The 25,519-nt window shown below is 36.9% G+C and overlaps 2 protein-coding genes across 9 annotated transcripts in view; one reads left to right on the top strand and one right to left on the bottom strand.

Moving 5' to 3' along the window:
- The window catches only part of RUNDC3B (RUN domain containing 3B), a 150,487-nt gene extending 128,251 nt beyond the window's left edge, over positions 1–22,236 (top strand). For 4 of the 6 annotated variants that reach the window (XM_028525650.1, XM_036010658.1, XM_028525649.2 and 1 more), the window contains 3 exons: positions 2,419–2,565; positions 11,285–11,406; positions 19,773–22,236. In XM_028525650.1, the coding sequence (XP_028381451.1) occupies positions 2,419–2,565; positions 11,285–11,406; positions 19,773–19,918 (415 nt within the window). In that variant the 3' untranslated portion in view covers positions 19,919–22,236. The remainder of the gene's footprint in view (positions 1–2,418; positions 2,566–11,284; positions 11,407–19,772) is intronic. The other 2 variants (XM_028525651.2, XM_036010659.1) reach the window with 1 other exon arrangement.
- A 1,762-nt stretch (positions 22,237–23,998) lies between these two features.
- SLC25A40 (solute carrier family 25 member 40) overlaps positions 23,999–25,519 on the bottom strand; it is a 39,811-nt gene continuing 38,290 nt past the window's right edge. For all 3 annotated transcript variants that reach the window (XM_036010661.1, XM_036010662.1, XM_036010663.1), the window contains exon 12: positions 23,999–25,500. In XM_036010661.1, the coding sequence (XP_035866554.1) occupies positions 25,388–25,500 (113 nt within the window). In that variant the 3' untranslated portion in view covers positions 23,999–25,387. The remainder of the gene's footprint in view (positions 25,501–25,519) is intronic.

Raw genomic sequence — 25,519 nt, 5'->3', positions numbered from 1 at the left:
TTTCAGAGAGTTGGGAAGCAGAACTTCAAGAATGTCTCTTTGCTGCTAATTTTGGTCAGGACCTCACTGCTAGAATGAATAAGCTGTGTTTGTCTATTCATCTAAGTGAACTGTATCAAGACTCAAACTTCAGGGCTGGGGTTTCCAACCTCACTTAATTCATTTGCTTGTCCTCTGATGTCTGGATTGGTAAAAGAAAGGGCCTTACCCAAGGAGCCCCCAGGAACTTTGCCTTTTCATCATGGCAGGGCAAGCCTCCACGTTCCTCACAAAGGGTGGGAAACAGATGTGGTGTGGACAAGACCGGTGCCTATTCAATGCACTGAAGCCTCTTATCTCCTGTTTGAGAGAACCAGGCAGGAACGCTTCCCATAGAAAACAATAGCATTTGGATTTCTAAGCACCAAGGTCTAAAGACAATACCTTGACTTGCCATTAGGCAAAAATTCTCCATGGACAAGTCAGTGTGTAAAAACTTTCATGAAACTTCACTTTCTGTTTCCATTTTATGTGGTGTAAAGCTTTTTACTTTCCAGGAAAACTATGTTATAAATTGGAGGTTGTTCAGTTACTCATCATTAACTAAGTTCTGCTAAGTTCTAACATGCCGTTGCCTCCCACATGTGCATTTGTCTCTCTTGTACTCTGCTGTATTTCCTATAAGCCAGTTACAATATTGGAGTTGAATTTCCCAGTGACCTTCACTAGAGGCTCTAGAAAGAGGGAATATGTGAAAGAAAACTCTATTAAGAGAACCCAAAATAATGATAGCTTACTATAGTAGATTCTCTGGCCAGTGATTGCCATTTCTGCGTTATATAATTTTTCTGTTAATCTTAAAACTTTTCTAATCTTTACTCTTTTTATAAAGAGAAATGTTAAAGTATTTTTTAAGATTTTAGTTACTTATTTTTTAGAGAGAGGGCAAGGGAAAGAGAAAGAGAGTAAGAGAAACATTGATGTGTGGTTGCCTCTTACATGCCCCCTACTGGGGACCTGGCCCACCACCCAGGTATGTGGCCTGACTGGGAATCAAACTAGCAACCCTTTGGTTTGTAGGCCAGCACTCAGTCCACTGACCCACACCAGCCAGGGCACAATGTTAAAGTATTTAACACTCCTTTTAAAGATTTTTATTTCTTTTTGAGTGAACTGAAATTATTGGATGTACCTTAAAAGAATATCTTAATGAGATAATTCTCATTGACTTCTGCTTATTTAATTGGTAGTATTACCTTGTGGGACAGAAGCTAGTGTTTTACATCAGATAATATTTCTTTGTGGACATCGTGGAGCAAATATTTTTAAATGCACACAGATATTCACATGTAGCCTGTTAGAGGCATATTAAATGGGGTTATTCCATTAGAATTATGTTGTGCAGGCTGATTTTCTTACATGCAGGATTGTCTTGCTACCACACCACTGACTCTGCCATCCACAACAGGAGCATTATTGTCTCTGAAAATAGTGGCAAGCACATATTACTTCCTGCTTCTCAGCTGATGGCTCAGAACCTTGGTACACTAACATCAGGGACTACTGTTGGTGAATGCAGGTGGCCTTGGTGGTATTTTAAAGTCTTTGAGAGGAAGAATAAGACCTCTGCAAACAGAATTATGCTTTTAATTATCTCTAACTACCAGTTCAAATGTTGAATTAGTCTTGAGCCAATGATCAGTTGGTATGTGAAGGTGAAATTTTGGTGCAAAGCTAGTTAGTTCTTTTGTAAGTTCTTATTAATAAGTAACAGTTCTACAAACGCAAAAGGAAACCATGGGTTGTTACAATGGCTTTCTTCTTTAGCTGAAATATTTCCAGTGGAAATATGTACTGTTCAATGCAATTGCCATTGATTTGATCATTTTCATGAAGATTTATTGGTAGTCACTTCTATCAAAACCAGTTCTGGGAACCCCATGAATTTTTTATTTTATATTTTTCTGCATTCATTTTATTTTAAATTCAATGTAATGTTCTTGTTTACTGAGTTAAATTACTTTCACAGATTGTGAATTTTGAAGCTAGAAAACCATACGCACTGAATTTTTACTTTCATTTGTATTTTAATTGGCATTTGATATTCTGTTACTTTAAAGATAATCACCACTGGTTTTTAGTTAAGATATAAGATGCGGCTTGAGTCCCTTAGTCTTCTAGTAATATCTCTGTGGAGAAGATAGGAAGCCTGAATTTCTCAAGTGATTTGTTGCAGCCAGCAAAGAAAGAATGATAAACCACGTACTACAGGAAACAAAACAGTCATAGCCCCATCTAACCCTCCTGTAGTTTTGTTCACAGTCTGTTAACATACCATTTTTAAAAGATGAATTTTGAGGGCCTAAACTGATACCATTAGGCTCCTCTGCCATTGCAGAACAATGAAGACAAAAGCACTCACCATCTTAATGTTCACAGGACTGTGCTAAAGAATAATGATTTAAGATCAAGACAAGAGTTAACTGCCCACCTCACCAACCAGTGGCCTTCCCCAGGAGCTCTGGATGTCAATGCTGTTGCCTTGGATACGTTGCTTTACCGAAAACACAATAAACAGTGGTATGAGTAAGTGTGACACTTTTTTTCCAACTAATTACAGATCTAGTTGTGCCAAAACATGGCTCTCCACTTTGGTTTCTCAGTTATTATTCTTTTTGAATTATTAGCTTCGAGCAAAAGTGGGATTTAAGACTACTTTGGCTTGGCAAGGTTAGGTGAAGGTAGTGAACTTGTTAATGTTTTGAAACCAAGGCAGCCTGGGGAAGTAAAATTATCTGAGAAATTATTACACAATATTGTACCAGTTACCTACACCTGTTAACCTTCAGCCAGTCCTAGGGGCTTCTATTTAATGAATCATCTATTTCTGAATTCTGGCTTTGGTGTTTGTATTTGCTTTAGGATTAATTTTCCTGCCAGTTAGAAAATATAAAATACCATCTCAGTTAAGCCTCAGTTAAGCCTAGGGGCTTCTATTTAATGAATCATCTATTTCTGAATTCTGGCTTTGGTGTTTGTATTTGCTTTAGGATTAATTTTCCTGCCAGTTAGAAAATATAAAATACCATCTCGTGAATGACTAGAAAGATACATACTTGTTCTTGAGAGTCTTATAGAGTTTTGTTCATTTTCAGGAACTCTTGTCTGGGGAGGCTATAGAAGATGTAATCACTGCACCTGTGGCCATAAGGCCCTGTCCTGTCCCTTGGTCCCAGGGTTCAGGACTATGTCACATAGTCACAGTTTCCTAATGTGGGGAGAGCTGCAAAATCTTAGGCAGTTTTTCTTTAGCAATCTTCAATTTGGAACTTGTAAACTGTGATGTTCTTTGGCTTTTAGCCACTTTCCATCTTGATTTTTTTTCAGTATCTTTATTTTCTTGTCTTCAGCTAATTTTTGAATTATTTTCCCTGCTCTCCTTCCATCTGCTTCTGTTCTCTCTCTTCCCTCCCTTTTGCTTCCTCCTCCTTTTCCCCTTCTCTCTTCTATTCTAGGAATTTTTGACCTTTTTCATCTCATGGCACACATAAACTAATTACTAAAATTCTGTGGCACACCAAAAAGTATATTACATTTTTTTGCCATACTGACAAAAAAATAGGTATAATTTTGAATCATTCACACTGGACAGCTATTTTTGTGCTGCCTGTTGTCTTTTTTTTTTTTTTTTGACAACCTAGAGGAAAAAAAGGTCAATTCTCTTGACTAAATAGTTAGGTATTACATGTTTTTTTAAAAAAAAAATTCGTTCAGCACACCGGTTGAAAATCACTGCTCTATTCCATCCTCTCTCCCTCTCTCTTTTCTTTTCTCTGCTCCTCTTTTAGAGCCCTTGTTTTTCAGGTGTCACCGCTGATCCTTAGTGTGCCTTTCACTAGGTGATTAGTAGCCAGACATCTCCACAAGGAGCATTTTAGCACAGACAATTTCCACTTGCTTTACTTAGTAATTTTTGTCTTTTACAAAGAGTAGAACTCAAAATAAATTTGACGTTTTGTTGTTAAATTTTTTTCTGAGAGTACTAGAGACAAGCAGGAAAGAGTGAGCAGCATATTTCCTAAGTAAATCAGCAGAACTCTTTTCGGCATCTACTAAACCATGCTGCTTAGTGCGATTCGAGGTGTCAGCCAAGTCTTTCATGGATTGAGACCCATCTACAAAAAAAAAAGATTCTCTCTTATACCCTTAGGAAAGTTATAATAGAATATGCCTTACTCTGCTGGTATGTAATTTTATCTTTCAGTCGCATATTCAATTAATGGAAGACCATAATGGAAAAATGAATACTGGTTTATTGAATACCAAATTTAGGAATGAAAAATTGAATTTATATAGCAATACTTGGTACATTTATCTTGTCTACATATAATGTATTAGGTGTTCCTGCTATTTTTAACCACAAAAATCTTATAACATTAAAGCCTGACAAGTTAAAAGACTAAAAACCATGTTTTTTTATTGCAATATCCACATTGTCACTTTAGATAGTGGGAGGTAAAATATTTTAGCCAAAATACATGTATGTACCTCTGCATGCCTGCAGAGCTACCTATTGAGGAACACATGAGGAATCTAAGTGGATTATTTATTTGTAGTTTACCTTTGCATGTAGTATTGGTAACTGGTTTTTACAAAGTATTGTAATGGCAGCAAAAGTAATTTCAGTCTCAGAAAAGAAAGCAGTGAAACTGCCTGTTCAGCTGTTTAGCATGAATCCAGATTTTATAGTTACTCCATTAATTTTAAGAAGAAGGGACACCCATTCCTTACCAGCATCATCCCTTAATCTGACCTGACTGCAGATGTCAGTACTGCTTTTAGATTGCTTTATTACCAAACTGATAACCCCGAACAAAAAGTATGCAGCCAGGGTATAGTTGTGAGACCATTGGACTTAGAGTTTAAGTCAGGACTTAAAAGTAATCTTTGCTACTTAATTGCTGTGCAACACTAAGCAACACTTTTTCTGACCTTTTGTTTCTGCACATGCAATACCAGGAGTAATGCCTATTTAAATAGAATTATAATGGTCACATGGAGTAATAAATTGCCTGGCACTTAATAGCTTCCCATTAGTACATCTTTATTTATTCTCTATCTTTTTTTGTTTATACTCTCATATAATCTTGTATCTTTCATATTTGAATGCTAAATATGCACCCAACATTCAAAGCTCTACTTTCTTAGAGAGTTTTTAAAACTTACGCAAAATTAAAATGATCGGCAAATCCCCAGTTGTTCTAAATAAATAATTCCAACTTTTTCATGTAAAAATGGAGACTTTGGATTTTTAGAACAAAGTAGTGCTCTATAAATCATGTTTGAGACAAATCATAGGTTTTCATCAGGATCCAGTTTTTGCATTCCTCAAATTTATAAAACAAGCCAAAATCTTGAACTAACCTGACCACAATTCCTCTTAATTTGACCAATATCTTAAGTTTAACAAACATTTATTGAGAACCTCAAATTATGGAGGTAGCCTAAACAACTGTAATGAGGGACATTTTCTCTCTTGACAGTTTGGTGGAAGAAACTGACCATATAATGAATCATTATATTATATTATAATCCCTGCTAAAAATATGGGGTGTGTAAAATTATTTGTTTAGAAGCTCTGTAACTTTGTTAGCCCAGTTAGCTTTGAGAAGAAAGACAGCCTGATGTCTGATGTAATGAATTTTGTAGACGGGTCAACATTTCTTTTTTAAAATAACTTATTTTATTTTAAATTAAAGTTGACATACAATATTATATTTGTTTCAGGTATACAACATAGCCATTAACCATTTATATAATTTATGAAGTGATTCCCCCTGGTAAGTGCAGTACTCACTTGGAACCATATACAGTTATTATAATATTATTGGCTATATTCCCTATGCTGTACTTTAAATCCCCACAACAGTTTTTATAACTGGCAATTTGTACTTGTGTAGATTTTATTTATTTACTTTTAGAGAGAGGGGAAGGGAGAAAGAGAGGGAGAGAAACATCAGTGTGTGGTTGCCTTTTGCGTGTCCCCTACTGGGGACCCAGCCTACAACCCAGTCATGTGCCCGGACTGAGAATCGAACTGGTGACCCTTTGGTTTGCAAGCTGGCACTCAGTCCACTGAGCCACACCAGCCAGGGAGCAATTTGTACTTCTTATTCCCTTCACCTTTCTCACCAAGTCTCCCAACCCTCCTTCTATCTGTCAGCCATCAATTTGTTCTCTGTATCTATAAGTTTGTTTGTTTTGCTTGTTCACTTATTTTGTGTTTGTTTTGGATTCTACATATATTGAAATCATATGGTGTTTGTCTTTCTCTGTTGACTTATTTCACTTAGTATAATACCTTCTAGGTCCACCCATGCTGTCACAAATGGCAATGTTTCATTTTTTTATGGCCAGTGGAATACTATGAGTAATATTCCATTGTATATATGGGGGGCAAAAGTAGGTTTACAGTCATTAATATGGAAAATGATACAATAATAAATAATAATAGAAGAATAAACTTTGTGTTTGCATACTCACAACTGTAAGCCTGCTTTTGCATACCCCAGTATGTACCACATCTTTTTCCACTTGTCTGTTTCTTAAAATGAGCCACTGGATAATGTGGCTATGTTGTCACCCACTCATGGAAGGACCCTTGTCACAACAGATGTTAAATTTATTTCCATTTATTATATATTTTATAAAACTGTAAAAATATCATTTCTGATTTATCTCTTGATTATTCAGACCTTGTAAGATTAGTTATACTGGATTTTATATCTTTTATTTCAAATACAGGAATATCATGATAAAAAATTTGAAAGCATTTTAGGCTTACTGTAGAAACCCCACAATAAATAAAGTACATTCCCTTAACATACATGTAAAGTAATTGATTACTTTAGTTTGTTCCTAGTAAGTTCTATTTTAGTGTTTTTTTTTTATCCCTAGCTGGTGTGGCTCAGTGGATTGAGCACCCACCTGCACACCGAAAGGATGCTGGTTCAATTCCCAGTCACGGCCCATGCCTGGGTTGTGAGTCAGTGTGTGAGAGGTAACCAATCAATCGAGGTTTCTCTCACACATCAATGTTTCTCTCTTTCTGTTTCTCCCTCTCTTCCTCTCTTTCTAAAAATACATAAATAAAATCTTTAAAATATTCTTTCTTTGCACAAAGTCTAGGCCACATGAGCTTGTTAGGTACTGGCTATATAATCTTGTTAGGTTATTGTCTAAACCACTTATTTTCATCCTAAATGATCAAATTCATTGTCATCATGCTTATATTTCCTACTTAAGCTTTTTTAGTCTTCTAAATTTGTTGCTTCCCAATTTCTGTCATTCACAAAATTATTGAGAATTATGAGCTTTTGTATGCTCTTTATGATCTTTTTAGGCTATTTTTTCTTCATGCTCTCTAATGAATAGATATAATCACTTCAGATGTATTAGATAGTCATCTTCCCATGTGTGTCTTTCTAATATTGTTGAAGTAGGACTCTCTAAAGCCCTGAGACTGCAGAAATCTTTTACAGTTTGTAAGTCTTGCATTAACCTGACTCACAGCCATCCTTCTCCGTGAGGCTCCCTTGCATCCTCCCACTGGTTTCAGTTGGTTAAGAGTATATAGATTTTCTGCTATAGCAGATCCTTATTTTATTTGTTAAACATATTTCTATGAAAATCAAACCAAGAATAAAAAAGAATAGTATATTTCTGTTTTCATGCACATTCTTGTGTGTCTGTGTATACTGTGTGTGTGTATTGGATAATGTCTGCTGTGCATCACACTCTCTGCTGCCCAGTGACTGCCAGGCAATGTAAATTGTTATTGACATCAGTACATCTATTGGGCAAATAAGTGATGTAGATTACTCATATCATTACTTCTGATCACTGACATAAAGTGTAAGATTGTAGAAAAATTTACTAGTGAATTCAGGCCTATTGCTCAATTTTCTTTTTTAATTTGCTGCTATTTGGTTCCCAATTCTATATATTGAAATTAATATTTGCGTGTTTTTAAAATGTTTAGATAGTTATATATTGAAGGCAGTGGATTTGATTATGTCCCAAATACTCATGATGTATAATTCTTACGAGTTTAATTTGAATTATATTTCACAAGGTAATGGCATAGATTAAACTGTCAACTTTTATGTAGTCATAATACATGACTCTTACTCAGGTTCTTATTTTGGTTAAGTAAGCTTATTACTATTTTTAAAGTCCTCCTCTGAGAAATAGTAACAGACTGTTAATTGGTTTGATGTGTCTGGTGGGTTACACTGAAATCTTACAGTGTGACGTTAATGAGCCAAGAAAGCTAAGATAGGACATAGTGGTGACCTTTTAAAGACAGAACTCCCATAAACATAGTTTTACTCCATGACAAAAGACAGCTTTGTCAGATGGAGCTGCCAGTTGCATTGGAGACCAGGTGAGAGCCAACCCATTCTTTGTCATCAGTGAAAGAAGCTGAACTAGACCTTTCCCAGATGGTGGCTATGTAGTCAGTTTCATGCAAGGAAGATACTGTATGGTACTGTTCTTAACATCTTATGAATAAGGCACTTAATTTCTGCTTGGAATTTTTATTATTGCTGCAGAACACGATTGTCTAACAAATTCTGTTCCCATTGTTCCCATCTTCATTGGCATTTGGTTAAGTAAAGCCTATAACTTAAGGATTGTTCACAAAATGTGACAAATTAAAGGGTAGGAAGCTCCCCGTATCACTTTGGATTTGGAAGTGTGATGTTCTAAAAGACTCAGCAGGTTGAGCAGAAAGCTCCCTGTGTGTTGCCGTATCAGGGGCTGCTACACAGGTCCCCTCCCTCTAGTGGGTGCCAGTCCTGGAGATTGCTGTAAGCGTGTGCTCACAAACTCTCAGTTTTTGCAGTACTCACATGAATTCTAAATCTTTGTTACTTCCAGGTATTTTTGTTTATGATTATTTCTATATATAAATTTTAAAATTTAATAACATTAACAAGTTTCCTGTGAAGAAAAAGTAGTGTCAGAAACTCATCTTAACCCATTCAGTTTTAAAAGAAAGCCTCCTACCTATTAGGTGCAGAAAAAGAATTTGGAAAAGAAACTTACTTATAAATTCTTTTATTCAATCCCATGTTCCTGCTTTGTACCATAGCAAAGTAAATATGATTTTAATGGAAATCAAGTGGACTTTTTAGGGATTTGAGTTAAACAGTAAACAGTATAGTTTACATTAGTGGTCCCCAACCTCTGGGCTGCAGACTGGTACCAGTCCAGGCCTGTTAGGAACTGGGCCGCACAATAGGAGGTAAGCTTGAATGTAATGCATTTAAATCATCCCCAAACCATCCTCCAAACCCCGAGTCCCCTCCCCCATCTGTGGAAAAATTGTTTTCCACGAAACCGGCCCCTGATACCTAAAAGGTTGGGGACAGCCTGTTTACATGGTCTATCTCAGCAAAGAAGACTGTTTTTTATGAATAGTTTTTGTTTTTTTTTTTAAATGAATAGCTTCTAATGAAATAGGAAGGAGACAGCAGAGTAGTTAAGGACAGAAATTAGACCCAGGCTACCAGGTTCAAATATGATCCTTTTGTGCCCCAGTTTCTTCTGTTACAAAGTAGGGATAGTAGTAATTCCAACCTTCTAGAGTAGTTGTGAGGATTAAATAATATATAAAAATATGTAGAACAGTGCCTAGCATTTGTTAAGCACTGCATCAATATTGGGTATTGTTTTTTAAAACTACATGTGGTATACTCATGTACTAATTGTCAGAAGTTTTCTACAATAGAACTTCCCATTACTTAAAAATATAATTAAGAATTTTTTCCTTTGTTTTTACTGTTTGCATTATTACAGATGGCCCCATGATCCCCCCTTTACCCACCTTCCTCTCCCCCTGCTCCCTTCCCTCAGGCCATCACCACACTGCTGTCTGTGTCTGTGAGTCTTGCATCTGTGTTCTCTGCCTAATCTCCTCACCTTCTTCCATCCAGTTCCGCTCGCCCTCTCCCCTCCAACACCTGTCCATCTTTCCGTGTATCTGTACCTGTCCTTCTATTTTGTTCGTCAGTTTAGTTTATATTATCAACTTTTGAAAGGTCATCCTGTTATAAAGTGAGAATTCTACTGGCATTGTAAGCTGGAAGTTATTCTATCACTTCATTCTTCAACTCATTTCTTAGAGGAAAAAACAGACAGACATCTACTGTGTATATCCCCCCATACTTAATGTACATCCATTTGATACATTTGTAAGTCTACTCTTGTGAATGTGAATGATGACTATGTATTGCATCATTTAAATTATATATTAATACCTATCACATTATCATAGAATATATAACATTTCAGGGAAATTAGATGAGGTTTGAATACCTTGGGAAGTAGATGTTGAACCTAAAAAACATGTTCACTTTTCTGGATTATCTATATTTGGAAATAATAATGAATTCTCTTCTCTTATTTGGAATGTCAGTAACATCAAAGCTGCATGTATCTTTTGAGTTGGTCTCATCCTGAAAAAACAAATGTGAGTGCAGTTCTCTGTCTTTGTCCTAGTAAACTTCTCAGCAGCTTTGACATGACTGACCACTTCTTTATTTTTGAGTCACTTTTGGTATATTGGTTACTGAGTATTAGGAAGTTTCATAATAAACCTTCATCGACTTTCTGTTTATAACTGAGTGTTTCCTTTATTATAATTTATTTCTAATTAATTTGTTGAATAGAAAATGGGTTCACACTTGCAAATAGATGAGGGAAGGAGATTAATGATACTGATGGTATATTAACACAGAAGTACTTTATTACCCATCACTTTTAAGCTTTAAATTATAGGAATTTATAATAATTTATTATTATATAATAATCATCCATAAAAAATATCAAGGCACTGAAGAATTCTGAAATGCCTAGAAGATACTAGATCATTATTAAATTGTGTCAATTTTGTTTCTGCGTTGAGTAATCTGTAGATTTTTCTGCTCCTTTGACATTTGATAATAACCAGAAGTCCCCATTTATTAGCTAGCTGGATAATAATAAATTGGTGGGAATTTAAATTTGTTCAAAAAATTGTTTTCCATTTTTTAGTGGATTAAACAGGTAGACCTCCAAAAAGGGTGGAGGAAAAGTCTAATGGAGATCATATTGCAGTCATGATAAAGGCCAAGTTTAGGGGAAAACCGGGGAGAAGATAACCAGAAATTCAATGAATTGAACACAACCGATAAGGAATGTCTCTAGAAATTATTTTTGTGAGAATAAATTCAAGTAGCATTTTACTCTTGTTTTACAGAAAAAGTTATCAAAGTCTTGACCAGCTATCAGCTGAAGTTAGCCTTTCTCAGACTTCACTGGATCCAGGTCAGTCCCAGGAAGGAGACGGGAAACAGGACACGTTAAATTCAATCAGTGAAGGTAAGGGGAAAGATGGGTTCAAAAATCACTCTCTCCTATACTGTCTGTACTTTGGTTGCAGAGGGTTTCTGAGGAATAATATGGATATTCCTGTGAAGTGTGCTGAGAATTAAGCTGCCATTAAGATTAAAAATGGTCTGCTCTTGTTTTTTTTTTTTTTTTTCTCAAGTGTTTTTGGTTAAACTTCTTTAAAGATTGTAATGTTTACCTTAATTTCCTCACTTCCTGTGTACTCTTCTCTGCCCACTCCAATTTGGCTTTTGTGTCTCTGCCACTCACCGAACCGATTCATCGAGGTGATTAACCACTGCCATAGTGCAAAAGTCAGTTCTGTCTCCATGCTGTTAGACTTCAGCTTTTGATGTCACTGACCACTTCTTCATGTTTGAGTCACTTTGGTACCTTGTTTACTGAGTATTCTTAAAAACGTGGGGAAGAAACATAAAGGAGTTTTTATTTTTTCCTGTTACTGCTTTCAGCTGTGTTCCAACAACCCTCTTTCTGCTGAGCTGCATCTTCCTGAACGCATCTTGGTCCAATTCCATAACTCTTCAGGACACTTTGAATGATCACATTTTAGTTTCTAAGACTCAACCTATTCATTTTTAAACTTCAATAGCTTAGTTGTTTCAAAGTTCTTTTCTTTTCTACTGCTAGCATAGGCTACAATGTGAGTATAGACAGTCCCTTGCATTTGGACAAGTGATGCTGGCATAAGATAGTGCTCACATCTTTTCTCTCCCCTTCTTCCCAGTTCTGTATATGCTGCTGTGTGCGAGAGCCAGGGAAAGACAGTTTCTTACCTCAGGGACACTTACGTTCCTTTGTGCCTCCAGTTTCTTCCCTGTCTTCGCATTGCAATAAATGGCACCACCATAGGCATTATCCTGGATTCTGCTCTTCCCCCTTATCTGCAAGTGCTGGCAGCTCCCCAGACAACACATGCTATATATACATCGACTTACCTTCTCCGTTACTGCAGCCCTAGTGTGCATCACGTGGAGCAGGCCTCTTGGACAGACTACTGCTAGAGCTTTTTCAATATCCTATGTCTCTCATTCTTGCCCCCTCATAGTGCATTCAGTGATCTTCAGAAACATTGTATCCCCACTTGAAATTATGCAGTGGCTCTTAGTGACAGAATAAAATTCAAACTGCTTATCATAGCATCATAATTGTTCATAGAAAATGGTGAGAAGCTGTGATTTTTTCAAGAAACATTTATTAGACCCCTCATATGTGACAGGTATTATGCTGGGAACCACTAGCAGCTACCGCATTTCATCAACTCTAAGATGCTTTGGGTTTTAAGATACAGCATTATTTTATGTCCCAACCCAAAAGAGAAGAAAAATGCCAACATTTAACTATAACATTTCTGCATCTTAGCATTGGTAATATTTATTTTAAAAGATATTTTAGGCTTTAAAAAAGTTTTTATTGATATTATATAACATAAAAGTCGCTATTTTAAAGTGTACAGTTCAATGGTGTTTATTATACGCTCACATGCTCTGTAACAATGGGGATACATTCTAAGAAATGTGTCCTTAAGGTGATTGTGTTATTGTGTAAGCATCACAGACTGTACTTACCAAACCTAGATTGTGCAACCTACTTCCTGTGTACTCTTGGCCACATGGTATGGCCTATTGCCCCCAGGTTACAAGCCTGCACAGCATGTTTTTATAGAAAGCAACACAATTAAATCAAGCATGAGCGAAAATAGTACAAACAAGAGATACAGTAAACAGATGTGTAAGACTGCTGGTATGACACAGCATATGGTTTCACAGCACACTCTTGTGGAAGTAGAAAGGGTACACTCCGGAATAACGATAAAAAGTATACCAAACATACAAACCAGCACCATAGCCATTTATTGTCATTATCAAGTATTATATCCTGCACAGAATTGGTTGTGCTATACTTTTACACAACTAGCACTGTGGTAGCTTTATACCAGCATCACCACACACACGAGTAATGCTGTGTGCTAGGATGTTATGACAGCTACAACATTGCCAGGCAATAGGAACTCTTTTTTTCAGCTCCATATAATCTTACGGGACCAGTATTGTCGAGTTAACTGTGCTGTCCTTAGGCCGTGCGTGGCCACCATGACAATCACCACGAATTCTAGAACGTCACCCTCACCCAGCAAAGGAGCCCTGAGCACATTAACAGTTAATCCCAACTCTTCCTCGCCCAGCCCTTGGCAACTACTAATCTGTCTTTTGGGATTTGTCTATTCTAGACATTCATATAATGAAATCCTGTGAAACAGCCTTTTTTGTCTGGCTTCTTTGACCTAGCATAATGTTCTCACAGTTCAGCCACATTGCAGCATGTATCAGTGCTTTGTTCCCTTTGTGCCTGAGTAGTATTCCTGTGTACGGTGTCTCACACTTTGTTTACGCATTCATTAGCTAGTTGTTTGGGTTTTTTCCACCTTGGAGCTATTATGATAAAGCTGCTATGAACATTCATTACGAGTTTTCATGTGAGCATATATATTTTTTCTCTTGGGTTTATAACTATGAATGGAATTGGTTCAACCATTTGAGAAACTGCGAGGCCATTTTTCAAAGTGACTTACCATTTTACAATCCCACCAGCATTGTCTAAGGGTTTCGGTTTCTCCACACCCTTGTCGACATCTTTTTTATTGTAGCCGGCCAAGTGGATGGAAAGTGCAGTTTGATGATTTTGATTTGCACTGCCCTAGTGAGTAATAATGTTGAGCATCTTTTCATGTGCTTATTGGCTATTTTTATATCATCTTCAGAGAAATGTTTGTTGAAGTCTTTTGACCATTTAAAAATTACATTGTTTGCCTTTTTATGATTGAGTTGTAATAGTTCTTTATGTATATTCTGGATAGTAGAACCTTGTCAGGTCTGTGATTTGCAAATATTTCCTCCCATTCTGAGGGATATCCTTTTCACTTTCTTGCTAGTGTTCTTCGACTCACAGTTTTTGATTTTGACAAAGTCTTGCTTATCTAGTTAATCTTTGGGTTGCTTGTGCTTTTGGTTCCACATATAAGAAACCATTGCCCAGTCTAAGGTCAGGCAGATGTACAAGCAAACGTTTAGGAGCTTTATAGTTTTAGATCTTACATTTAGGTCTTTGATCCATTTTCCATTTATTTTTGGTATATGGTGTGAGCTAAGTGAACGACCTCATTCTTTTGCATTTGGATGTTGACTTGACCCTGGGCTACTTCTCAAAAACACTGTTCTGACTTCTGGCCAAGATGGAGGCATAGGTAGATGCACCGTGCCTCCACGCACAACCAAGATAGGGACAACAACAATTTAGAAATAGAATAACATCCAGAACTGACAGAAAATTGATCTGAATGGAAGTCGGACAACCAAGAAGTTGAAGTAGACCTGTTCATCCAGACCGGTAGGAGGGGCGGAGTCTGGCAGCGAGGCATAGGTCACGGTGGGGAAAACAGAGTTGGGGCTGGGCGTGAAAGGCATCCGGGGCACACAAGACTGTAGTGGGCGGACCCTGAGTGTGCAAGCAGCAGCTGGCAGACCCAGTGAGGTGGTAATTGTAAAGCAAGGCAGTGCACACAACCCAGAATCACAGCACTGGGAAACAGAGCCTCGGGACACTGATTGAGGACACCTGTGGGATTTGAGGCGCACAGAGAGACACCAGGCTCACAGGAGAGGTCCCTGGAGGGTCCTATGGCATGCACAAGCCCACCCACATGGGAATTGGCACAAGAAGGGCCCAGTTTGCTTGGAGGAGGCAGCAGAAGGGACTGAGGTCCCACAGAGAATGGAGCAATGGCCATTGTTCCCTCTCAAACCCACCCCATCATACAACATCACAACCCAGTGAATGGGGTGCCCTGCCCTGGTGAACACCTAAGGCTCCACCCCTTACTGTAACAGGTGCAACCAGATCAAGGAAAAAAAAAAGAGAGATGGCTCAAACAGAAGAACAAATCAAAGCCCCAGAACCCATCCTTTTAAGCGACCGAGAGATAGCCAACCTATCAGATGCACAGTTTAAAACACTGGTGATCAGGAAGCTCACAGAATTGGTTGATTTTGGTCACAAATTAGATGAACAAATGCAGGCTACAATAAGAGAAATGACGGGAAACGCATAGGGAACCAATAGGGATGGGAAGGAAACTGGGACTCAAAACAATAGAGTGGACCAGAAGGAAGAAAGAAACAACCAAACAGAAAAGAATGAAGTAATAAGAATTCAAAAAAAAATGAGAAGCTTAGGAACCTCCAGGACATCCTTAAACGTTCCAACATCTGAATTATAGGGGTACCAGAAGGAGAAGAGGAAGAGCAACAAATGGAAAAGTTATTTGAACAAATAATAAAGGAGAACGTCCCCATTCTGGCAAAGGAAATGGACTTCCAGGAAGTCCAGGAAGCTCAGAGAGTTCCAAAGAAGTTGGGCCAAGAAGGAACACACCAAGGCACATCATAATTACATTAGCCAAGATTAAAGATAAGGAGAGAATCTTAGGAGCAGCAAGAGAAAAGGAGACAGTAACCTACAAATGAGTTCCCATCAGACTGTCAGCTGATTTGTCAAAAGAGACTTTACAGGCAAGAAGGGGCTGGAAAGAAGTATTCCAAGTCATGAAAGGCAAGGACCTACATCCCAGATTACTCTACCCAGCAAAGCTTTCATTTAGAATGGAAGGGCAGATAAAGTGCTTCTCAGATAAGGTCAAGTTAAAGGAGTTCATCATCACCCAGCCCTTATTTTATGAAATGTCAAAGGGACTTATCTAAGAAAAGAAGATAAAGAAAAAACATGTATAGTAAAATGACAGCAAACTCACAATTATTAACAACCACACCTAAAACAAAAACAAAAAGAAACTAACCAAACAACTAGAACAGGAACAGAACCACAGAAATGGAGATCACATGGAGGGTTAGCAACGGGGAAGTGGGAGGAGGAGAGGGGGGAAAAGGTATGGAGAATAAGTAGCATAGATGGTAGATAGAAAATAGACAAGGGGAGGGCAAGAATAGTATGGGAAATGTAGAAGCTAAAGAACTTATGACCCATGGACATGAACTAAAGGGGGGGATGTGGGTGGGAGAAGGTGTGCAGGGTGGAGGGGAGTGAAGGGGGGAAATGGGACAACTGTAATAGCATAATCAATAAAACATATTTTAAAAAAACACTGTTCTTTCCCCCTCACTGAGTGACCCTAACACATTACGTTACATTACCCACATATGTATGGGTTCATTACATTACCCACACATGTATGGGTTTATTTCTGCATTCCCCATTGTATTCCCTCCACCTCTGGGTATCTGCCAGAGCCACATTATCTTCACTCCAGTGCCATGCTGTCTTGATTGCTGCAGCTTTGTATTAAGTTTTGATTTCAGGATGTGTGAGTCCTACAACTTTATTCTTTTAAAATTTTTGTTGGACATTCAGAGTCCTTTTCATTTCCATGTGAGTTTTAAAATCAACTTGTCATTTCTGAAAAAATGATGGCTAATTAAGATGGAAAATGTTGCCATTTTCACAATACTGCCTTCCAATTCAGGGAAAGACAGGAAGTTTTCTCATTCATTTCAACATTACATTTCTTTCAACAGTATTTCGTAGTTGTCAGTGTACACCTCATGTGCTTCTTTGGTAAAATTTATTTCTAAGTATTTTTTATTGTAAATTGCTTTCTGATTTTATTTTCTGATTGCTTCTTTTAGACTTTAAGCATAGACTTTAAAATTAATTTTACTCTTCTCTATCTCTAGTAAGGAAAATGAAAGTGAATTCATGAACATGAACTTCTTCATGTTCAGAGCACACCTCTTCTGAATCATAATCATCTTCACATCAAACCTGTCTGTGACTGTGTATACAACACCCTCCTCTGGGCCGACAGTGAGCCATTTCCTAAAATACAACTTGTACTGTTGTAGGGATTTCTTTTAAGTTACCAATGAATATACTGCACATTTTTATGCAGATATTTTCCTATTTGACTAACTTAGAGTTTCATAATCTTCCTCAGTTAGATCAAATGCTTCTGGACTTTAAACAGCTTCTCTTCAAAGATCACAGGAATCCCACAACAAATTAATGTTTGACTTATCAACAGAAATCCTATATGATGCATGAATCAGTCACTCCAGTTGATTGCTTCAGAATTTCTTTTTCCTGTCCTGCAGAAATTCTTCTGTGTTCAGTTATAAGCTTGGCATGAGATAAGCAGTCCTTTTTCTAATGTCACCAAGCTTCATTACTTGGAGGGATTTTCCCTTGCTTAGCATTTTCCCCCCACAGGCAGTGTGCCTTGTTTTATAAGAAAGTATGAGTTGCAGTAATTCCTGTAATGCATCTTTGCTTCAGTAACATGGAATTTACAACCTATTTTCTCATGCTTTTCTATGAACTAGCAGCTACGATGTTTAAGAGCAAGTTATACTGTAATATTTTTTAAGGCATTTCAAGCAGCATATAAACAAACACAGATTACAATTAATGTGATGTCAGTGTGGATACCTGTCATGGTGTTTGTGCAGACACATGCAAAACAAGTATGTCACAACTCCCTCTTGGCCACCCACAACTTCACCACACATTGTTTCCAGTAGTTTGGAATTTTATTGTAAAAAAGGATGACCATTAGTTTTCTTGGCCATTGATCACAAAAAGATAACACAGTCCTTCCACGGCAGCTTAATATAACATTTTGCCTCTCTTGATGGCTTTGATAATAGCTAAGAAATTTCTTTGTCCATCCCTTAAAATTAGGATACATATGTACTGCCTGTTTCCTCACTGACCTGTTCTTCCCCTCCCCCAACTCCTCTCTCCATAGGAGTTGGTGCTCTCACCACTAACTTACTGGTTCTCAGAGCCTGCTGGGTCATCCATGGTTTCTCCCACCTAGCGTTTTGCCTTTACCAAGTCCTATAGGTTTAACTTTCTAGATGTTTTTTACACGTATTCGATTCTCCATAATTCTTTCTGCTGCTAACTGGGTCCAGGCAACTGCCATAGTCTTCTTTCTGGTTTCCCTACATGCATTTTATTGCCCCCAAAATCATGCTTCACAGAGCCCTCAAGTATTTAAAATACAAGTTAACCATGAAATTCCCATATGTAAAAGGTTTCAGTGGATTTATAGTATATGAATAGGACCAAGAATGTAGTCTCTGAACTCAGAATACACAAATATATTATTATGGTTACATCAAGATAGATTCCTTAACATAAACTCTGAAGTGTCCTGTGGCTTTTAGCTATTTCTCCAGTCCAAGGACTTTTCAGCTGGTGTACCACAAGGATTTTTAAAACATGCAATACCTGACTATTTAGTCAGGGGAACTGACCTCTTCTCCCTCAGAATGTCAAGTAAAAAATGACAACAGCCAACACAATAGCTGTCTAGTGTGAATGAATCAAAATTATACCTATTTTTTGTCAGCAGGGCAAAAAATGCTTTTTTTTTTTTTTTTTTTTTTGGTGCGCTACAGAATTTTAGTGATTAGTGCATGTGTGCCCTGAGATGACAATGGCTGGAATTTGCTGCTCTAGTGTCAGCAAATTTCTGACATTTCTGGCTTGCAGCCCCCTGTACCTCTGTGCTGATCCTTCCCTCTGCATCACTGCTCACACCGGCCCTCTGCAGAGCCTTCTCTGCTCTCTGCCTCCTTGGTTATGCTCGTCCCTGGGGTTCACTTCATGGCTCACTTTCTCCCTGGAACTTCTCTCATTGCCCCAACCCTTCTGATTTGGTTGGATACTTTCCTCTGAGTCTCCATAATGACCTTAACCTATTGTTATCACTGCACTTACTGAATTTTATAAGTTTCTTTTTGTGTCTGTTTCTATTATATACTAAATTCCCTATGGGCAAAAAGTGATTCTTAAATTTACCTTTTTCTTATCACAATGCCTGGCACATAGAGGACACCTAGCGTCCTCTTAACGACATTTGCAGCAGCATCTGAAGACTTGTGGAGTCCAGTCTCCATACCAGTACATCTAAAACAAAACTGGTTTTCCTTGGTATAAAACAAAAATCACTTTTCTGCTCCTAATGACTGATTTTTTTCTGCTGGGAACTGCCACTCTATTATCTAAGCTAGAAATTTTGTTAACCTTACAAGTTCTTTCCCTCATGTCAAATAAATTGCTTTTAAAATATTAGTAACTCTGATTTTAGCAGACTTGTTATTTTTTATGTTTATGTATATTCATATATATATTAGTGTCTGTTGCCATAATATTCAAGAATATACAGTATTTTGTAAAGTATGACGTTTTTAATGGTTTTAAGTCCTTATTGGTATCATCCTTCAAAGACAATTAAATATTTATTTTATCCTAATTTCCAGGTAAAGAAGATACTCCCTCATTACTCGGTCTCTGTGGGTCCCTAACATCAGTGGCAAGTTACAAATCTCTAACTAGCCTAAAATCTAATGACTATCTCGCAAGTCCTACAACAGAGATGACAAGTCCAGGCCTAACTCCATCCTGAGGAATTTTATGTAAAAGCCAAAAGATTTTATGTTGCCAGTGTTCTATTTACACAAGTGTGACTGCTGGGAAAACCTTTGGGATTTTATATTGTTCTGGCACGAGTCTGGGATTCTGTGGCGTAGAGAGTTCAACCCACTCCATGTTAACTGAGTGAAAAAAGATGGTCCGGCCATTTCTCATTTTAAAGTTCTTATATTTGTCACTGAGGAAGTTTCAAGTGAACAGACCTAAAAACAACGTTCAAAGATCCTCTAAATTAATAATACTTTAAATTGTACATATTTATTATTCAGTTGATTTTCATATAATTTAAGGTATCATAATTGCCCGAGATTGAGTTCAAGGTTTTATTCCAGAGACTTAAGCTACATATTTTCTTTCCTCTTTTATTCAGTGATTTAAAAACTTCTAAAAATGACTTAGTAATTTTATTTTTCATTAATTTCTTCCAAGATTCTAATGTTTAAAAGCCTTGTTTTTAAAATAAGGAGAAAGTTCTCAGCTGCAGCTTGACAGTGGCTTATTCAGTTTTTCTTTAACAGTTATTATCATTTGGTGTCAATGTTAACATTCCACTGAACATTTTATAAAGTTTGTAGGAATGTGCAGTGGGCAGTTACTAAATTTGGTAGTGTCATAGGGAAAGTATTTTACAATATTTTAGGCCATTTAGGTAACATGTCTTATTTGTCTCCCCTAAATTTTCTTAACAGGTTGTCAATTAAAAATGATCAAATATGCCTCAAAAATTAAACGTTAAAGTGTAAACAGATGTTGAAAAAGTATTTGATCAGCAAAAATTTCAGGTTCAGTGAAGTGTGAGCAGCTCTTGCATTAGGATTGGCAGGGCGGTGTCCCGTGCCGCGCTCCTCCTGCCCCTGCTCCTCCTGCCCCTGCCTTGCAGCCGTGAGGGGTGTCTGGTGACGTTTACAGCTCCCGTCAGCAGTCAGGCCACGGTTTCATTTTAAAGTTGATGTTAAAAATCCCTGCACTTCTACAGGTAAAACATAGTTTCCTTTTTTTTTAAAAAGCTATGAGCTGTATTTTAAACATTTTTGCAATTTTTGGAGCTATACATTTTGTCCCGAAAAATTTCACCCCATTGGAAGAGAAAGTGTATTATTTTCTACAGTAAGTAATGTGAGGAAGACATGATCAGTTGTGCCAAGGAAGTTTTATACATTGTTTACATGTAGTGGCTACAATACTTACTGGGACTTAATATGTGCTATATTTTTGTTTATTAATAAAACATTACATTCAAACTTAGTAGCTTTGACATATAGGAATAATGTTCCTCCTAAAGCAATTTATTTTTATTGAGAGGAGGCAGGAAGTGCGAATTTATCACATCCACTCTTTGTGTTAGAAACGTAGGAGTGTGGTGGTTCTCTACAATCTTTGGAGCTTTACTACCATAATTTGGAATTTAATATAATAAATAATAACAAGGCTAGTCTTGTATGTAAAACAGTTCAAACAATGTCATTTCAGGGACAAAGGAGGCCTGAAAACCCTTTTAAAAAGTTATCTTAGTTGTTCCAGGACTACTCAGAGGCTTTATCATTTTAGCTTAAGACTTTCGTATTGTACTTGTAGAAATGCAAATATTCTTGAGAAATGGTACCTTTAATCTCTTAATTCTGTATATGTTATTGTCAGTGAGGTATCCAAAGCAATTTTTACGCTGCATGGGGAGTGGAAGGTATAAAACAAGGACAATGGAAATTTTAGGAGGGAGTGAGAAATGGTTAAGGAGGGGAACTTCAAAACTTTTAGGCTGGCCTTAAGCACTTTTGCTGCTTTCCTAAGAACTCTCAGAATGTTTAAATGCTTTATCATCCATGGTCCACTCTCAACTTGACACTTTCCTTCCATAATTAAAAAAAAATCATTAAATTTTTTCCATACTTTTTTATAATACAGAAAGTTAATTCAGGATTCCATAATTGATAACATTTTTCAGATTTGTCTAATGTATACTATAACCTGTGCATCTTAACGTGCTACTAAATGCAGATTTAAACATGACACCTGGCGATCATGACTTTCCTTCCTGTCTTGGAGCTCTTGGTATACAATCCATCTGCTAATGTGAATTCAGGTTTCTACAGAGTTCATTTCATACTAGTTAGAGATGGTTAGTGTGTGCATGAGGAAACAACTTACGTCTCAATCTTCAGTTTTAGGTGATAGTGTTTATTTATAAACCCTCCCCAAAATAGAATGCTGAATTATATGCTGATATTTCTATGTGTATTTTGTTGCCTTGATGTATTATACTTGCTGCATGTATATTAAACATTTTGTACTATGCATTAGTGGTCTTATTTTATCCTTAATGAAAAGTTACTTGATTCAGGTTGCACACTGAACTAAGAAATATGATAAATGCATATTACTCAATGCCTAAAATACTAATATGAAAATGGTCTTGGAGAAATCCTTATTTCAACTCATATAAAGTAAAATACACTTTATTTTTTAAAAAACATGACAGGCTTTAGAATACACAGCAGCTATTAAGGTGGCCCTCTGCAGCAGCGGCTCTGGCAGCGTCACTGGTTGGAGTATACAGTGGCCACCGCCTGTTTTCTCACCTGTCAGATGGAAACATCCCCATCTTCTCAGCACCTGAGCGATGGCATCAGGATGATGTCAGCATTAAGTGAACTCACACGTATCAGTTTGTAAGAGGTAAGTGCCAGGCACAAGCTACTAATTATGATTGACAGAAACCTTAAGTCAGCCTAAGTCATTTTTGATTTACATACAAGTTTTCAGGTGGTTAAAAATGTCTCACATTTACAACTTATGGAAACTCTGATCACGTTCTTTCATAAGGTTAAATCTCTGATTTTGATAAACTGATACACTGGATCACCTCTGAAATGTCACATGACTGCTTTGAAAATCAGATCTCTTATATTTTTTTAGTTAGTTCACTGGGCTCTTCCTTTAAGCAAAGCAGCTTCTGTGCAGGTTCAGCCTTTGTTCTTTTTAACTGATAGGAAGGGGGAGATAACTTTTTATCAGTGTCATTAAAGTACCTTTTAAAAGTTTACTTTAATCCAAACCAAACTTTTAGAATATTTTTAAATAGGTCACCTTATTATAAATCACATTTTCCATACTGTCCATTATTTTGCTAAAACACAGCTAAAACCAAATTTTCACTACACAACACCTGGCCTATCATGTGTATATGATAGTGTAGTAAGGCCTAGTGTCTTCTGTGTTGTGCTAATGCTCTCCTATATCCTTTTGTTAAAGATAAATGCTAGTGTTGAAGAAGACCAAAACACTAACTCTATAATTGTCAGAGTTGTACCGAAAATACCTCCTTTGGTTCCTGTTTCTTTCTTGTTTTGTTTGGCACACAAGGCCTCTGACTACGTTCCTAATCTGATCTCCTGCCACATTGCCGTGTGGCATATACAGCCTTTGCTCCAAGGGCTGGGACCACATCCCGCTGCCTGCCTCCAGGTACGTTTCATTTGCATCACCTGTCCCAATCGTAGAGGCATTTCCTGCCCACTTCCCCTCTGTGCCCAGGTTGAGTGAAGAGTCCTTCAGCTTTCTCCTTACTCCCCTGGCACACCTCCATGGATCATAGTTCTGAAACCTACTTGCGGCCAGTGACAGTTTCTGAACCATCTTACTTCCAGTGTTTTTCCTACTGCCACCACGTGAAAGGGCTCAATACGTGTTGAATGACAGATTACATTTTGGGAAAAAGCTCAGAAGTGATAGGTGAAATTTTCTGACATCCCTGGAATTTGTGCCCTAGAACAAGGGAGGGAAGAATTTAAAGGAGGCGTATGTGGTAATGCACAGTGAATAATTTTCCTAGAAATACAAGGAAAATTTATTTTTATGTCTACTTGTTTAAAAAGTCAAATATGTATTATATGAAAAGTAGCAAACAATACTGTTATGACATTTCTCCTTAAAATTTACACGAAGTAAATATGTATGATAGAAAATTTATCATTAATAAAATGAAACTCTTTCCTTTCAGAAACATTAGCAAGAACACAATTTGTAGCCAAACTCTGGTTGGTTGCTACTTCTTTTAAAAAAAAGTATTAATGCCTATTTACTGATGTAGAGAAAAAGCTGAAGCTTTCATCCTTCTTTTCATCCAGATACAGTGTGGGTAAACATGTGTTAGAAAATCTAGGGAATTAGATTCAGGTTATTTTAGTCATAAATAGTAACAATTTTCCACAAGTGCCATTAGTACTGGGGGTATAGCTGGGCATCTCCCTTCTGGTATTTATAAGCAGACATGTGACTGCTTTTTGAAGCACAGCCCTAAATTTCAATATTTCTGCCTTTTTCTACCAATAAGTTATCAAAGAGAAGCAGCAAAACCAGGGTAAGTTTAGTACTGTTAAATGGCAGTGTTTAAGATAAACGTTCACACACACGTTATATGAAAATATTTAGCTAATGATAATTTTAACTTAAAATATTTTAATGACAATTAACTTAAGATCATAAATATTTCATGTTTTTATGGACATGTTGCAAATTTAATGTAAAGCAACAGGATAAAAACACAAAAGGTTACATACAAATTCTATACAGTTTATTTCTCACAAAACATTCTTTTCTACTGTAATACAAATATATTAATTCCTCCATGAACACTAGAGATTTATCACCTAAATATATTACCTATTTTAGGGGCAAAAATGCTTCACATTTTCATAAAATACACATAGACTTCAATAAAGTGCTTTTTCTTAAGAGGATGTATATCCTAAGACATTTAAACAAATATAAAAAAAGAATATCATTTCTTACATTCATAAGCTAAATTACTTAGGCGTTAGCCTGTAGTTACCAAAAGCTATTTCTTCAAGAAAACTGCTGTCCGTTTAGTCTCTTGTTCTAGCATACTAATGTTAGGGGTATATCATCAAAGATAATTTTGGAAATATTCTGTGACTGATAGTGTATTAACAATATCAAATTTAACACAACAAGCAAATAGAGGAGTGATCTAGAGAGCTCCATGAACACTGATACATGAATTACAGCATGGCTGTGCCAAAGCATTATTGTTACTAGTCTAAATACAATGTTTTCCACTATACACCCATGTTTGACTTTGGTGAACATTTAATACAATCAGCAAAACCACTCTCTCTTGCGGAAATAATGGTAATGTTATTTCTTTAATATCTAACTCAGATTATTGCTTCCAGTATGAAGGAATAGTTTTTCTTTATAAAAAGCTCTATGGTTGTGATTTCTGGAAAATCTCTTCCAATATTTCAAAAATTAGGATAACAAAACTAATTTAAAAATAAGGATTATGATGTAGAATCAAGGTAGGAATTCATTTCACTTATTGGCAGGAAGGATACAAAATCTTTGTAAGATAACATAAAGGCTCTAGCCTAGCAGTCTCCATCTTATTATTTGGCCATGGTTATATCCAATTGAAACAGCATCACTAGTATTGCTGTCTTTGAGCATTTTGTTTCTGGAAAAAATCCTTTCCAAGTTCATATGTACTGATCATAATGGCACAAGCAGGAGCAATTTTAACTAAACGGGGAATTAGGCCTGCAAAGAGAATAGAAAA

The sequence above is a fragment of the Phyllostomus discolor genome, chromosome 10 (assembly GCF_004126475.2).
Source record: "Phyllostomus discolor isolate MPI-MPIP mPhyDis1 chromosome 10, mPhyDis1.pri.v3, whole genome shotgun sequence".
Lineage (NCBI taxonomy): Eukaryota > Metazoa > Chordata > Mammalia > Chiroptera > Phyllostomidae > Phyllostomus > Phyllostomus discolor.
Note: the sequence above shows the minus strand (reverse complement) of the source record. Positions and strands in the feature narration are given on the sequence as shown.